Source organism: Ambystoma mexicanum, chromosome 6p (genome assembly GCF_040938575.1).
Source record: "Ambystoma mexicanum isolate Mex_15411 chromosome 6p, UKY_AmexF1_1, whole genome shotgun sequence".
Classification (NCBI taxonomy): domain Eukaryota; kingdom Metazoa; phylum Chordata; class Amphibia; order Caudata; family Ambystomatidae; genus Ambystoma; species Ambystoma mexicanum.
Window position 1 is genome coordinate 230258201 of NC_090935.1, and position 16523 is coordinate 230274723.

At 46.6% G+C, this 16523-nt stretch overlaps 1 protein-coding gene across 5 annotated transcripts in view; it reads right to left on the reverse strand.

Moving 5' to 3' along the window:
• Window positions 1-16523, reverse strand: part of PIAS2 (protein inhibitor of activated STAT 2) — a 940364-nt gene that overhangs the window by 677280 nt on the left and 246561 nt on the right. For all 5 annotated transcript variants that reach the window (XM_069626926.1, XM_069626927.1, XM_069626930.1 and 2 more), the window contains 2 exons: window positions 2773-2823; window positions 2576-2666 (listed from right to left, as the gene is read on the reverse strand). In XM_069626926.1, coding sequence (XP_069483027.1) covers window positions 2576-2666; window positions 2773-2823 — 142 coding nt within the window. The remainder of the gene's footprint in view (window positions 1-2575; window positions 2667-2772; window positions 2824-16523) is intronic.

Here is a 16523-nt window from a genome sequence, read left to right on the forward strand (position 1 = left end):
ACCAAGTGGAATAAGGGAGTAAAGAAGCGCCCCAGCAGTAAGGAATCTCCACCTAACGAAGAGGTTATAACTATTAGCAACCCACCATGCTTTAAGGGTGCTCATAGCTTTTTTTTAAAGTTGTAAAATAGTTTTAAAAAACAACACTCCCAAATGGCCACTGAGGAAAACTGGAAAAGGGAACTACTCGTAGATTCTTCTCAGTTTCCATGGCAGCCATCAGAACAAGCTGGTGGCAAGACAAGAATTGTTGCAGAGATTTGCTCACATTTCTTTATTTGATGTGAACAAGTGCTAGATGGAAAAAAAAATTCTATCTAACTTGGTCTCTACTCCTCACAAATAGAACAAGAGTGTGGGAGCCCCTCTACTGAGAATGAGCATGGCTCTAATAACCTATTCTATCAAATGTATTCCACTGCTGAGGGTCTACAACCACGTTTTAGCTCACTGCACCCTTAACACTTAACAGAGGAGAAATACCCATTTGCATTTCAGTCTGGTCTCACCCCACAGGGCAGTTCAGCACCATAGTGCTAGGCATATTCTCCTCTGAACAAGAGTACATCAGCAAACACAGACACGTGTTTCGGTCATGTTAGACCTTCTCAGTGAGGTGAAGCGGAGCCTCTAAAAGGTGTTGCTGGGGTCCTTTTTGGAAAGAGGGGCGGCAATGAATTGAGTAGGTATTAGACGGCACCAGGCCCATTATCAAAATTCCTTGGTTATTTACCCATTTTTATCACAGCTAACTGAAGCAATGCAATGTTATCCAGCTAGAGCTGTTGTCAAAGGTTTTGGGTCACCTTCCTTCAAAAGTCTATTCCACAGATCCAGCTTCCTGAAGTGGCATCCCTCTGATTCACCTCCCTCTACGCCTCCATTGCTGCTCCTCACCCTGCCGTCACTGTTCACAGGCTCAAACCCCCTCTGCTTTTTGTACAATGCGCCACATTCGCCACAGAGGATTTCCTTACTGCCTTTGACTCCAAGCTCACTTTTCTACACAATCTCCACTGCAGTAAAGTGAAAGGTTCCTGTAGCAAAGATCTTGAAGCACAGGAAGACGATGCTCAGGCTATGATCTGAATACTAGATACAAGAAGCTTTATTTCATGTGCCTACTACCTTTTCATCCAAAGTAAAAAATCTTGGCTGCATTTGGCAGTCAAACTTGAATGGTAACTAGCAGGCTAGCAAGATACAAAGGTCGATTTATTATCGACTCCTTCAACCTATTATTCCCTCTCTTAATGCTGAGAGAGATCAACCAGACTATTGCAATGCTATTCTCGCCGGAATTCCGGTAGGCCAGATACACCGCCTACAGGTTGCCCAAAATGCAGCCATCAGATCTGTCTAATACTGCCACAGTGTCTTCCTTTCACAGAACCCTTCATTGGTTACCATTACAACAGAAGATGCGTTTTAATATCCCCCGTCTTGTTTTTAAGTGCCTTCATGGCCTGGCTCCTACCCATCTTGTTTCTAAGAGCTGCCCCTATTGCCTAGCTCGAACTCTTTGATCAACCGCTCAAAATCTACTGGTAGTACCCTCTTCCCGTTTTGTACATCGTGGTGTCGGGTGTTTTCTGTCTTTACTCCTCGTGCTTGGAATTCTAGCCTCCCATCCCCCGACCTTCGGAAACCCAATTCCCCTTTCCTTATTCAGAAAAAAGCTAAAACCACACCTTTTCCTTTAATTTCTATAACAATGTGGTCACATCTCCTTTCTTCTTTGTCATCTTTGAATTAATATCTGCACCAAGGTACAGTTTTCTGTTTGGTGTTCTCCCTAGCTTTAAGCGCGTTACAAATCAAAACAAGAAATGATAATTATGTCTTCTAGGGAAAAAGTCTCCTAGAAAAAAGGGAGGTTGAGAAAAAATGAGGATATACGTTTTTTTTAAATGATCTACATTTAAAATTGTGTTATTTCAAACGGTGCTCACCTTGTCAACTGTATAACCTATGTAAGGCAACCCCCCTTTTTCCAGGCTATTGGTAGACACGATCTCTCTGTAGCACTCTATGTCTACTCCATCTTGTAACTAATTATTTTTCTTGAAACAGCGCCCTGATGCCTCTGGGCTGCGTGGCGCTTTACAAATGCATAAACAAACAAACAAACAAACAAATAGCTCAACCGCAACATGCTCACCTTGGAAAAAAGAATGATGGCATGCATTATGGTTTCCCCGGTCGAGTCGACTCAGCCCTTCAGCCCCCACCCTCCTCCTCAACCACTTAGATAATAAACTGAGTATCACATTGTGGGTAATAACTTAAGTAATTTCCATTACCAAGCACCTTTAAACTGGATTTCCAGTGATCATGGCGCTATATAAATCTAGAGAGGAGTTGTTACTATTATTCTAATTATTATTATATTATGTTCCTACCTTACGCCCTTCACTTTCTATCCTACTCCACCCAGGGTTTCACCTTTTAATATACAATATAATTGCGTTGAAAACATTTACTTTTCAAAAGGAAGAATGAACATGTGGAACCAAAAGAGCAGGTGAAAAGCATGGGGCAAAAAAAAATAAGAAAGTACATTGTGTATACTTACTGGCAAAGGAAAAAGCTTGCCGTTCACCTTAATGCATAGCCCGCTGGGATAGTTATCCTCCTGAGGACAGCTCGTCTCCGCAAGACATAGCCTACAAGTAAAGAGAGCATGCATTCTTACACAGCATCTCACACATGGTCAGAAGACATTGTTTTCAGAGCAACATTACCAGAAGGCGATAGAAAAACTAAAGACACCTTAGCTGAACTTGCACTGTGTAATCTCTTCTTCCACCAGGCATAAAATCCCTGTGGGGAGAAACAGAGATCATGTTATGGACAGCAAAGCATACACCGTCAACACCTCCAAGTCATATCAGTGGCTCCTAATGGGCAGAGCCCAGCAATTTCTATTGAAAAATGTGCATGTCTGAACTGACTACTGAATCCTTGGGTGCTCATAACAGTCAGATTGCCAATTTGTGTGATGTTCATACATGTTTAAACAAGCATTGGCAGTACCAACAATTTGGGTTTTTGTGTGGGCATGGAAAAGGCACCTGCCAGGCACTGTCTTAACTGGCCATTGATGGTAGCAGGTGCAATATTGTGCAAGAACATGGGCATCTAAAAGCAGTGCCTGGCAGATGCCTGATACTTACACACAAGCCAAAACTGTTGGATTTGCCACTGCTTGTTTTAACAGGACTTCAGTGAAGGACACACAGAGTGCTTATAAATAGAGCGTCTGAAGGCAGATATGGTTAAGACATTGTAATTACACCATTAGCGGGTTTACAGCTCTCATTGAGCCATTAACTCTCAGAAGACTACTTTGAAAAACATCGACAAGCACTTCTAGTGCAAAGTTTGATGGTGGTAAGGCTGAATTAAAGGGAGCTCAAACAGTTTCCATGAGGATGAGTTTTCGGTGGGGGTGGAGGGAAACTGAGCGGGAATGGCCATAGGGATTAGCAGGAGCATGGGCCGTCAATGGGTGGGCAAATCACCAAAGAATACCTACAGGCTCTGTGTCCTTCCTCAAATGCCATTTCTCCTTATCTGTACTTTAATGCAATCGTTTCGGCTTTTAGTAGCCCAATCTAAAAACAAGTAAAAGATGTATGTTTGACATTATCAGTGTGAAAATAAGGCAAAGATAGACATGTTCAGAGCTTTCAGAGGGATGAAAAACGAGGGGTGTACGTTCAAAGTGGTGGGTGTGCCCTAAAGGCTAATGGGCATGGCCTAAAGATCATGATACCCTGCGAACATGCATTCTGGTTCAATCATCATTGTCTCAGTTGGTCGTGTTTGCTGCCAGTCAGCATGGTGCAAATAAATCTATGTTTGTAAATCAATGGCTGGCTGTGAAGAAGTCACTTTCGCCCTCAGCATTTAAATAATTCAGCCAGTGGGTAAATCACGGTCATTCTGTAAATAAATCTCTGAGGCCAGGCAGCAGGGCCAACTTAAGTACTCATTTAGGGAACCAGCTCCCTGCTGACTGCCTTTGTTGGTCTTTCGTGTTTTGCAGTGCAGATACCAATTGTGAGGAATTCGACCATCCACACGGGGAGAGTGCGCTCGCCTGGGCGTTTTGGATTTTTGAATAATAAAAATGAATGATGGGAGATCAGCCTCCGAGAAATGTGCGAGGCCATTCCATGCACATTTCATCTGCTTCCCGCACAAAACGCATTGTCACGTGTACTCCGGAAGACACAGCCTACAGGCGCTGTCTTCCCCTGTCATATTCTGCTGGTATCAAAGCATCTCAAGAAGGGGAAAAGGCACATGGTCAGCCTAATTTAAATATCAAAGGCTCCATGGATCTGCAGTCCTTTTTTCTAATCCGGATGGTGGCAGTGCATACTAACGAGATAATTGAAGCAAGCCTGCTGAGGGGACTTGGTTGTCGGACAGACAACAGGAAAGGCGGGGCTAACAACCCTTTGGTGTGAAATGTGTTAACTTGAAGCTAGTTCCCACCTCTCTGTATGAAAGGAAGTGAAGGGCCTGTCTGGGTCCAGCAGTTGCCGCAGGTGTCCCTGCAGAGCAGACCCCTTTCAGAGGGTCAAAGGATGTGATTTGGGAGAGACAGGAAGTCGGCTCCCATCACAAACTTCAAGGGAGACTTGCGCTTTAATCAAGAGCCACTGAGGGCTCAGTTAACCAGAGAGACACTTTGATCTACAACAGACACGAAGATGGGGGGGACTTGGGTATATGTTGTCACCCCTTGTGTGTCTTGTTGCAGAGCACTCTGGTCCTGACCTCATGCATAACAGAAGATTGTTGGTGGGGACCCAGGATTGGTTCATTAAGGTGGGCTTAGTCTGCACCAATCAGTGGGGCCCATTTGGCTTTAAAAGAGGGCTGAACCCCTCATTTAGCAGATCTGACAACTTCGAAAGGAGCAAGAAGTAGGACTCATTTGGACTCAGGCTGAAGGTACAGTCTACCTTATATCTTCCGCCAGTGAAGGAAGGCCAGGAGTTCCAAGAGCGAAGCAAGACCCCTCCCCTAAACATCTCCCAGGGAACAGAGGGAGATACCGGACTCAAGGACCCATCCAGCAGCTCCAGAACCGGGACCCAGCCAGCACACCGTGTGCCCTGCTAGGTTCTTCCAGCAAGCTTCCTAGGTGGGAAGTACCAGAGAGTCTCTGGACGAAGGATAAGGTTGTTGCCTGCAATTACTCTCCTGAGCTTTGGCCCGTCTGCCTTGAAAGGCCACGAGCCCTGCGAAGAAGCTAGGAGGAGTGCCACACAAGCATCATCCAGGTTCCATCTTTTAAGGACATCTGAGACAGTCGAGTCCTCAAACCGCATCGGGCTGAACCACAGACTGTTACTCTGCAGTCACAAGAGCCATCCAATCCACCTCCGCCAGCATTCCAGACCGGCCAACCAGCACAGAGACAACAATTCTTGGCCCCGAAGCGCTGCGCCAGACAGCCTGCAGACGTCTGTCCAGCCTCGCTTGCCGAACTAACTGCCGCCTGGTACCCACAGCTGTCTCCCATCACTAACTCTATCTCAATGACTGTGAAGCACCCTGGAACCGCCTCGATGCTGTCGAGCACCAAGAACTTCTTCAGCACCAGGTACATTATGGTTCTCCGCCCTGGTCCTTCCCCAAAGGCCCCTACAGACAGTTACAACCTTTTGCCCCCTTGGTGCTGGACCCGAATAACCTTGAACTGTAAGACTGATTACTTTACAAACTACCCTCCTGTCAGCCAGCATCCAGAGTGCATCCCTTTCCTTCATGAAACTGTCTGTCCTCTGTGTCCCTTTACAGGGTGAATTGTATTTTGTAGTGTGCTAGAACGGTCTGTTGTAGTAATATATAAAGTAGATATGTTCATACAACCTTGACTGGAGAGTCACTTTTATCATTGGATAATAATTGTATTTTCGCTGTATTACAACTAACCAACGATCCACGACCTTTCGGAGAGAAGCCTGCTGTTCTGTCCAGGTTACCAAAAATAGACAAGGAGGTCTTATAATTTACTTGCATTCCAATCTGTTCGGATCCCTCCTGGTGTACTAGTGGTGTGGGGTTGATTGATGGTTTAGAAACTGTCATTTATCCCTGGACCACTGGTGTGCCCCAGAAGTTGATTCGCCACACAAATACATCAGTCCCATGATGATCTGGCGCCCATCAAACCCTCAACCATTGCTTTAGCTAGGATTCTGCTACAGAGTGATGACCCTAGGTGGGGCTGATGGCATAAGCACATTCTCTAAAAAGTGTTCATTGGCTGGCCAAAGACAGACCGTTTTAAAAAGTGTTAACCTATCACTGACATGTGTTACCCTGCCTCAAGCTGTTTTATGAGCGACAGGACAATGCTTGTGAAATAGACACGTTTAAGATGAGGCTCAAGTTGTGCACACTCACCGATAAACCAGGGAAATCACCATTGGAGTTTGCATTAGGAAACATCTCCATTCTAATCTATGCACCACACAGCTGCTTCGGAGAGGGTGGGCGGATTAAGGGGACCCTGAAACATCCTATTGAAATAGGCCCCCATGAGGGCCCATGAAGCCTCAGCCGGCACGTAAATCACCCATGATAATGTGGAGGGTGGCAAATAGCACCATTGTAAGCCATTTGCTTCTTTGAATGAAATCAAAGTGTTATTCCAATTTGAGAATTAGCAAAAACGTTTATATTGTATTAATAGGTCTGTAATAGTGATTCAGGGCGGCAGCTCTTCTGGGCACTTAATGCACAGTAGCCTTGCTGCTTATTTCATTTATAAGAACACCCTTGCAGTAAAATAACTGCCAACCACATGTACTAATTTCGACAGCTTCAGCATTTGGACGGAGGTGTTGGCTGCCCTGTTTGAGCAGAGGATGGCTTCTGGTTTCCATGCACGTATTCCTTTTTAGCATGTTAATCATTCGAATCGTCCCAATTGTTGTAAACTAGCACAAATCTCCTGTGTGTGCGGTCAGGTTCTTGAAATGCGGTCAGTTAAAATCGGGCTGGTGTTAACTCATGAGGGACTGAGGGAGTCCTACAGCAAACAGCAGCATATTTCAAGGGCAGTTCTGGAGACTGCCAGAGCGCTGCCACAGCCAGCCCCAGCCTACTTAAATTACCGGGATTTTTTGATTTTGGGAGACATTTGTTTTTTGTTATGCTTTGTCACGCCTTCAAGCAATTGTTTATGGGCGTATTATAAATGCCATATCATATCATGAGAGGCACCACAACCGTTGAGCTATCATGGGAAACAAACTGTGTGTAATACAGCCACAGCAATCAATCCAACAGTCCAATGGCATCAACTAATATGTTTGGAAATATTTGTGCTTCCAAGCATACAGGCCATGGCGACTCCGTTTGGGCTAGGCTTTCAGGGTGGGGTAAAGACAGACTTGCAGATGGTTGGTGCCATCTGCAAGAACGCCAAGAGCTGGAAAATGGCCGAATAAAATGCTACCCAGAGGACTCTGCAGATCATAGGAATCATTTGCACAAGCATTTCCAACCCATCACTTTTTCATTTTCCAAGTTGAGTCTCCAGTAGTAGGTCAGTATGACGGTCCCATGATCGCTGTGTTTATTGATTAAAAGTGCCGTGAACTAACTGCGTTAGGTTATGAAGCATTTATGCTGCACCCATCACCCCTGTAGCAGTCTTACGGCACCAGTTGCTTGCCAAGAAAATGGCGTATGGCGCCCCTGCTCTTGTTGATCAAGACGGAAACATGCCTGGGGCTCATCGCCCTGGGGATGTAACAAAGCGGTTAGGGCTGGGCTGCAAGAATATGATCAGAGCTTTAGAAGAGTTTTCCGCCGTGGCCATCTTTCCTGCTACATCATTCCTTTGAGCCTTTTAAAAAATAATTATCCCGTAAACAGATCTAGGCATAGCAATCGCCAACCACCGACAAAAGTAGCTGTTTTATTATGACATTTATAGATGGAAAGAATGACATTTCTACAATAAGAAGCGCAATAATCTCCAATTTAATCAAGATGCAAGGACAATTGGTGTCATTAAGCATAGGAGCATTTTACATTATAGTAGGCAGGGCGCATCAGGTTGATCGCACCTGTACATGGCCCTCAGGAATGTAGCCAGGATTTCAGTACAGGGAGGACATCCACTGTATACACATGTACCCAGGGAAGGGGTCTCGGCACACCCAGGCAGACTTATACCAGTTTCTGGAGTGTTTTCTTTTGTACACTACCTCAGATCTAGCCGGAGTTTGTGCAGGTTGTATAGGCTATTAATCAGAAATGTACTTTTGTGTTTCCTTTTGCCAAATTCTCTAGTCCCCTAAACTTCGTGCTGCCACTTTGGTTTCTAGAGATTGTTGCTGACGGAAAGACATCTAGAGATGTCCCCGAGACGGCTGCAACCCACTCTGATATGCTGCCCTCCTGAGGAGCCCATATGGTGCCCTGTGCAGTGGGGATACTAGAGCACCACATTCTTCCCATGGGTGACTTTTTGCTGGATGCAGATAAATAATTTACTTTTCTCTAAACCTTTATGTAGCCTTTTTTCCACATTGGTAGCCATATGCTACATGAACATGAGGAAAGTTACTACCAATGCATTTTTTAAAGTCCTACACTTCTGGCCACTTTGTTTGTTTTCTTCATTTGTCTGGGCATGTGGATGGGGCAAAATGGTGGTTCTGCCTACGTACGCTTCTTGCGGAGCCTATAAAGACTTCTGTTGGGGTGGGAGGAACTTTAAAAAGGGTGGGTGGTGTCTGCTTTTAATAGGTAGTATAAGCAGATCTGGCATTTACGGGAGAGGTCTGCGTAATGACAATGCATTACTTACCGTAAAAGCATTTCTGATGGTTGTATCTGCTTAGATTCACATGCTGTGCATAGGTCCGACATCCAGTGGTCACTGCAGAGTATTGCATTTTGTTTTTCGTAGTCGAAAAAGGGGATGTCGACAAGGCGTGTCTGTAACACTATCCCTATAGTGACGTGCGTTGTACCTACAATCCCTCACGCGTCGAGGTCCCTCCGTTTGTATTTTTCTGCCCTGAGGGAGCCTTCTAGAGGTGAGTACAGAAAAGAGAGAAATATAGAAAAGGATGTCTATGTTCCTTCCATCCGAGCGGGCAGGAAGGGTGGACGCATGTGAATCTAAGCAGATGCAACCATCAGAAATGCTTTTACGGTAAGTAATGCATTGTCTTCTGATGTTTGTTAATCTGCTTAGAATCACATGCTGTGCATAGACTAGCGAGCAGTACCCGGAGTTGGCGGTGGGTTATGAGAAGGAACAGTAGAGAAAAGATGTCTTAATACTGCCTGTCCCACCTGGGAGTCATATCTAGAGTGTGCATCTAGACAGTAGTGTTTTGTAAAGGTGTGCACAGAACTCCAGGTAGCCGCTTTGCAGATGGACTCAAGGGGAACATTTGCAATGAACGCTATGGAAGCCCCAGTGCCTCGAGGGGAATGTGCTCTTGGCTTGAAGGGTAGTTCTCTCTTAGCAAGAGAGAAACAGAGAGTGATGTATTGAACAATCCATCTAGATATAGTGGACTTTGAAACTGCATCTCCTTCTCTTCCTGCTGCCACAGAGACAAAGAACTGATTAGTCTTTCTCAGTGGTCTGGTTCTTTCCATGTAGAACATGACAGTTCTGCGTACATCTAGTGTATGCAGACTTTTTTCTCCCAAGCTGGAAGGGTTTTGAAAGAACGTTGGTAGTTCTATTGACTGGTTTACATGAAATTTCGAGATGAATTTTGGTGCAAACCTTGGGTGTGTGCGTAGAACCACCTTATCCTTGTGAACTGTTACGAAGGGGTCTAGTACAGAAAGAGCCTGTAGTTCACTTACTCTCCTAATGGAGGTGATAGCTATTAGGAAAGCAGTCTTAAGAGTGAGGTCTTTAATAGTTGCCTTGTGCATGGGTTCGAAAAGGAGGGCCCATGAGTCTAGAAAGTACCACATTTAAGTCGCATCCGGGAGCTGGGTTAGCTATCGGAGGGTGTATTCTCTTTACCCCCTCCATGAAGGCCTTGATAACTGGTATCTTCCACCACGACACTTTAAGCTAGGTGGACTTTAATGGAATTGAAGACTAGATCTGAATCCAGTAAATGGGTCAAGTACAGAACAATGTTAGTGGGAGAGCAGTCAACCGGGTTGATGCTCTTACCTCTACACCAGATGACAAATCTTTTCCACTTGCTAGAATAGCAGTGGCGAGTATTAGGTTTTCTGGCTTCCCTGAGGATGTCCATACATCTCTGCGGGAGTTGTAAATGTCCAAATTTTATGATCTCAGGAGCCAGGCTGCTAAGTTCATGGTCTGAGGGCATGGATGCAGTGTCCTGCCCTTGTCCTGTGACAGCATGTTGTACGGGCAGGGAAGTTTCACTGGGGGAGATAGGGACATCTCCATCAAGTGAGCGAACCATGGCTGCCAGGCCCACATTGGGGCCACTAGTATCATGGTAACCTGCTCCTGGTGCATCTTGTGCACCACTTTGTTGAGAAGGGGAGTCGGGGGAAAGGCGTAAACAAATTTCCCTGACCATTAAATCGACAGACCGTTCCCCTTGGACTGATTCTGGGGGTACCTGGAGGCATAACTTTGGCATTGTGAGTTCTCCAGAGTTGCGAACAGGTCTATTTCCGGGAACCCCCATTGCGTGAAGACGTCTAAGACGATGTCTTCGTGCAATTGCCATTCGTACTCTTCAGGAAGGGGGAAGTCTCTGCTGAGTTTGTCTGCTAGCAGATTGAGTTCCCCTGGTACATGTTGTGATAGTAGGAACATGTTGTGTTTGAGAGCCCACTTCCATATATTCTGGGACAGCTTGGACAGTCCTGGAGAGTGAGTGCCCCCTTGCTTGTTGAGGTAGTACATGGCTGTGGTGCTGTCTGTGAGGACCATCACTGTCTTTCCTTGTAGGTGTTCCTGAAAGGCTTTCAGTGCTTTGAACACCGCTAGTAGTTCCAGCAGGTTTATATGCTTGGATGCTAAGCTCGGAGTCCACGCTCCGTGAGCAGTCTGATGGGATAGGTGAGCCCCCCATCCTGTAAGGGATGCGTCTGTGGTTAGAGTGGCTTCCACTGCGGGTGTGGCAAAAGTTTTCCCTAATAACCGGTTTTCTTTTGTCCACCACCGTAGCGAGAGAACCAAGACCTGCGAGACCACCACTAGATCGTCCCATTGTCCGCTGGCCTGACACCACTGGCTGTAGAGCCACTCTTGCATTGGGCGCATGCGCAGGCGCGCGTGAGGTACCAAATAAATACATGACGCCATCATCCCTAGCAAGCGCATTGCTTTGCGTACCGTCACCTCTCGACCTGCCACATAATGGGGGATCTGAAACAGCATTATTTTGGACCCTCTCGTTGGAGGGGAAGACGAGGCCGTCCTTTGTTCGAATTAGAGCCCCTAGGAATTGTTTGATTTGGCTGGGGTCTAAGCTGGACTTCTTTTCGTTGATGGAGAAGCCCAGTTTGGACAAAAGGTCTACGGTCTTTTGGGTATTGGAGAAGCATGTTTCGTAAGAATCCCCTGTTATGAGCCAGTCGTCGAGGTAAGGGTATACCGGGATGAATAACCTGCGCAGGTGGGCCACTGCCACTGCCAGTACTTTCGTGAATACCCTTGGTGCAGATGCTATCCCGAAGGGTAGTACTCTGAACTGGTAGTGTTTGTTCTCTATCTTGAACCTGAGGTATTTTCTGTGCGCTGGCAACATTAAAATATGAAAGTATGCATCTTTCATGTCTAGTGTTGTCATGTAATCCCCTTGTGATAACAGTGGGATTACTTCCTGCAAGGTCACCATACGAAACTTTTGGGGTTTGACAAACTTGTTCACTGGGCGCAGATCTAATACAGGGCGCATGGTTAAGTCCTTTTTGGGTACAAGGAAGTACACTGAATAAATACCTTCTGTTACCTGAGATAGGGGGACAGCCTCTATAGCCTCTTTTTTCAGTAGCTCTTCTACTTCTTGAAGAAGAATGGTGAGGTGTTCCGGTGTCATGCGTCGGTTCCGTGGGGGTCTGTACTTCGGGGAACCGTTGAATTCGATGCAGTATCCGTGGGCTATGGTGGATAATACCCAGCGGTCTGACGATATTCCCTCCCATGCTGAAAGGAACGATGTTAGCCGGCCCCCGACCGGTGATGCATGGGAGGGGACCCGAATCTTCGGGTCATTTGTTGGTATTGGGCGTGGAACCTTTGGGGCTGGAGCCGCGACCTCTTCCTTTGCCACGGCGTTGGCCTCTTTGACTGAACTGGGTGTTGTTACCCTGGTTAGAGGACCAGTTGGTAGCAGAGTAAAATTGCTGTTGGTTTTGCTGCTGGCGTTGGCCACGAAAGGAGCGTCTATTGCCATAGCCGCGTCTGTTAGGGGGCCTAGAAATTTGGTCAAGAGTCTTGATGTTATCAAACTCTTTCTTTGCATGTTCTAGGGCCTCATCAACTGCTTTCCCAAACAGATGTGTTTGTTCTATGGGCTTATTTATCAGGGAAGCCTGGGTTTCCGGCTTAAATCCCGAATTGCGCAGCCAGACATGGCGTTTGAGAAGTATTCCCTGAACCAGGGAACGGCCAGCCGTCTCTGCGGCATCTAAGGAGTTCTTTACGATGCCCTGGTTTACAAGAGTTCCCTCTGAGATTATAGCTAACAGGCGTGAACGCAGGGGTTCTGGTGCGTCCTCTGCTTCGCTGCGCAGCTTGCTCCACTGTGCATCTGCGTAGCTAGCTAGTAGGGAATTGTTATTTGCAATCCTAGTTGAGAAGGCGGCGGAGGTCGTGATTCTCTTCCCAAGTGCATAGAGCTTCTTGCCCTCTTTGTCAGGTGGTGCCTCACTAGTGGATAGTGGTACCCCCGCTCTTTTTCTTGTATTAGTAACTACGAGGGAGTCCGGAATAGAATGTCCTCTGATGTACAAAGGGTCAGAGGACGAAGGGCTGAAGAGCTTTTCTATCCGAGGGTTGACTCCTCTGACTAAGGCACGATTGGAAAGGGAAGGAGTTATTCTTCTCTTTATAGAAGCCAGGAGCGGAATAGACTGACTAACAGGGGCTTTTTCTTTAATAACTTTCTCTACAAAGTCTATGTCAGGAAGAGTCTCCCCTGTGACTATTTCAAAATGCGCTGCTGCCTTGCGCAACAGTGCATTAAGTGAAGGTTGGTCATCTATGGGAGAGGTGTTTCCAATAGGTGAATCCTTGGGAGGAGAAGGGTGAAAGACATCAGGGTCTGAGTGCACTGATGGGGATTGCCAAGGCTGCACTGATGGGGATTGCCAGGGCTGCGAGGTAGCTGTATCTTCTTCAAAAGCTCCTGCACTAGTGTAAGGATCTTCTTCAAACCCCTCTTCCTCATGTTCTTCCTCTCCACTCAAACACTCCTCATCTTCCTGGAGGTATTGCTCCTCTTCAGTGAGGTCATATACGTCTGTAGAAGGGGGAAACAGCCTAGGAATCTTGACCCTAGGGTCATCCTGGGGCCATTCTCTTGGTCTTTTGGGTGTGGGTGGGTTTTGGCTTCCCAAAAACCTTTCCATTTTCTCCATACAAGAATGGTGTCTTTCAAGGGTCTCATGGGGGACCCCTGAATAGTCTAGAGGGGGGAAATCGGTGTCTTCACCTTCAAAACGCTTAGAATGCTCCCACAACGTCGAAGAAAGGTTTCCGTCGCCCTCTGAAAAGCCCTCCGGTAGTTCAGAAGTGCCCTTAGATGAAGGGGGCAGTTCCTGGCTACTCTTGTGCTTTTGAGGCGTTTCCATAGCTTTTTGTGCGGTATTCGACGTTTGTTTCGTCGTCCGCTTACGTTTGTCTTCGGAAACAATTCTCGCCAGGTTCTCGACAACGAGTTTGTCAGTAGAGGGCTCTGGTGTCGACGTTGCCTGCGTTACGCGTTGTTCCTCGACGGCCGCTCTATGGAGCGTTACGTCGGATGATTTTGAGGTAGCGCCCGTGTTTAATGAAAGGCCAATCGCTGGTCGCGGCTGCGTTTGCGGGTGGGGCTTGAGACCCTTACGGTCTGAGGTAGACGCCGGAGTGCCCTGCGTCCCCTTCGGCGCTGATGGATCCTTCGTCTTCGACGAAGAAGAGCCGTGGGTTGTGTGCTTAGGCCTATGGGGTCTATGTGCGTCCTTGTCGCCGGGGTGTTCATCCCCATAAACAGGGCGTGAGCCAAGCCTGTCAGGGCCGAGGACGGACGTCGAGGAGTGCGAGCGCTCCTTCTGGGGGTTAATGACTTCCGTAACGGATGTCGAGTTATCACCCTCCTCGTCACTTTCTGTAACAGCGGCGGCGGGTGAGGAAACTGACTTCGACATAGCGTAGTCCGCCCACCTCTTAACTTTTCGTTCTTTAAGAGTTCTTGGTTTCAAGTGCTTACAGGCCGCGCAGCTGTCCTCCTTATGATCGAGAGGCAAGCAACGATTACAGAGCTTGTGTTTGTCCTTCCAAGTGTATTTGCCCCTACAGCGTGGGCAAAACTTAAAAGGTGTCCTCTCCATAGCTGAGGCAATAATAACTGGTGATAACAACCCCAAAGGAAAGATAGGGGAGAAAGAAAGACATTCTCAAAGAGAAGATAAAAGTTCGAACCCCCACTCTCCCTACTGTATGTTGGCCGGCGAGGCCAGGCCACGTGTTCGGCAGCGCCGAAGGATCTCCTCCGTCTCTTCCCCTCCGTCGAAAACTTGCTCGGCGGAGAAACAGCTTCACAGCTAACGTCGAGGGGAGAGATCTTTAACAATATAATAAGTATAATTAAGGACCGAGGTCCGTAGTAAGTATTTGCAATGTCTCTCTAGGAGCTCCGCGTAAGGCGACCAGAAGCTGGGTGGAAAAAAACAATCTGAGGGACCTCGACGCGTGAGGGATTGTGGGTACAACGCACGTCACTATAGGGATAGTGTTACAGACACCCCTTGTCGACGTCCCCTTTTTCGACTACGAAAAACAAAATGCAATACTCCGCAGTGACCACTGGATGTCGGACCTATGCACAGCATGTGATTCTAAGCAGATTAACAAACATCAGAAATATTATTATCTAAGGGGGTGGAGGGGCTCAGCATGAAAAGGTATGGAGACCACTGTCTTGGACTCTCAATCCATGTAGATTAGTGGGCAGGACTGACCCTTATCCCCTGTATGCATCTAGGGAGACCCAGCGCCATTTGGGAGATTCATATGCTGAAACATGGAAACTTACCTGAAAGTTGCAGGAGAGATTTGGCATCCACGAGCATCCTTCTCGCCAGGTGGATTGCTGTACTCTAGAGTCACCTGAAGGAGGAACTCTGCCACTCCATGCTGTGGAGTCCCATCTTCAATACAGCAATCCCAGGTGGAACAGCGGCCTGCTGGTGATCTCCTGTGGCTTTCTAGAGCTGTAATGTAAATCCCTGCCGCTAAGCTGGAACCAGCTTTGCTGCTCCTCTAAACCTACTTGCTCCCTCATAGAACATTCTGGCTCGGACCTCCACAGATGCTCTTCCAGATGGGACCATGCTGCTGCCTGTCTTGACTCCTGTTATCTGCACCAGAGGTGCCTGTGAATCGAACTGAGGCCTACTGCTGTGCTTCCTCAATGCTGCTTTCATGGGTTGCATGAGGGGGGACCAGCAATGTTACCAATACCGTTTTCCTTATCCAGCCACCTCCCAAGGAATTGCTTGGTAGATAAACGGACATCGTCACTAGGAGCAACACACAATTCATTTGCCAACAAAAGAGGCCTCTGCACCTGCTACTCCTGTGATTCCTTAACAGCATCCATCAGCTTGAGGAACCTTCTGCCAGTCTTCTGGCCTACAATCCATCCCAGGCCCTCTTCTCCAGGGTTTAGAAGCTTTGCGTGCAGCTCTCCTTCAAACCCATACCCTGACCGCGACCATTCTTCAATGGAATTCTGCTGCTCCTCTGCAGCCATCTGTCTCCATGCCCCTAATCATTGAAACTGTGGCTTTCTCTCTTCTGAGGAGGTTCACAAAACTCTTCAGATCAACGGTTGCCACCTCTTAAGCTCCAACACACTACTGATACTTGCCTTTGTTTTCATATAACCGGCAAGCCCACCTACAGACCTTGCCTCAAACCTCTAGGGAAATCATTTACAGAATGTCTAAATGCTTTATAAGTACTAAATGTCTTTACTTAATTGTAAAATTAACTGTATCTATGTTTAGAAGTGGTTTACCATTTTGGGGAATTGTATCACTAACAGTTGATTTTTAAAATTACTTGTTCATTTTTGTGACCTGCCTTTACATTTTTCAAGTCTCTAAACTAGCCTATTAATTAAAGGCTATACTAGCCTATGCAATTCTGATGCTACTAAAAGGGATTTGCTATTGATTTTAACAGTGTTTGGATCTTTTTTTTTTTACTGTTTTAAGGCTTATGATATCAAGTTTTATTTAAATGTTATGTTTGAATTACTTAATCTGTGAATGTTTTTGGATACATTACTCTATGATAAAGAGCATACTTG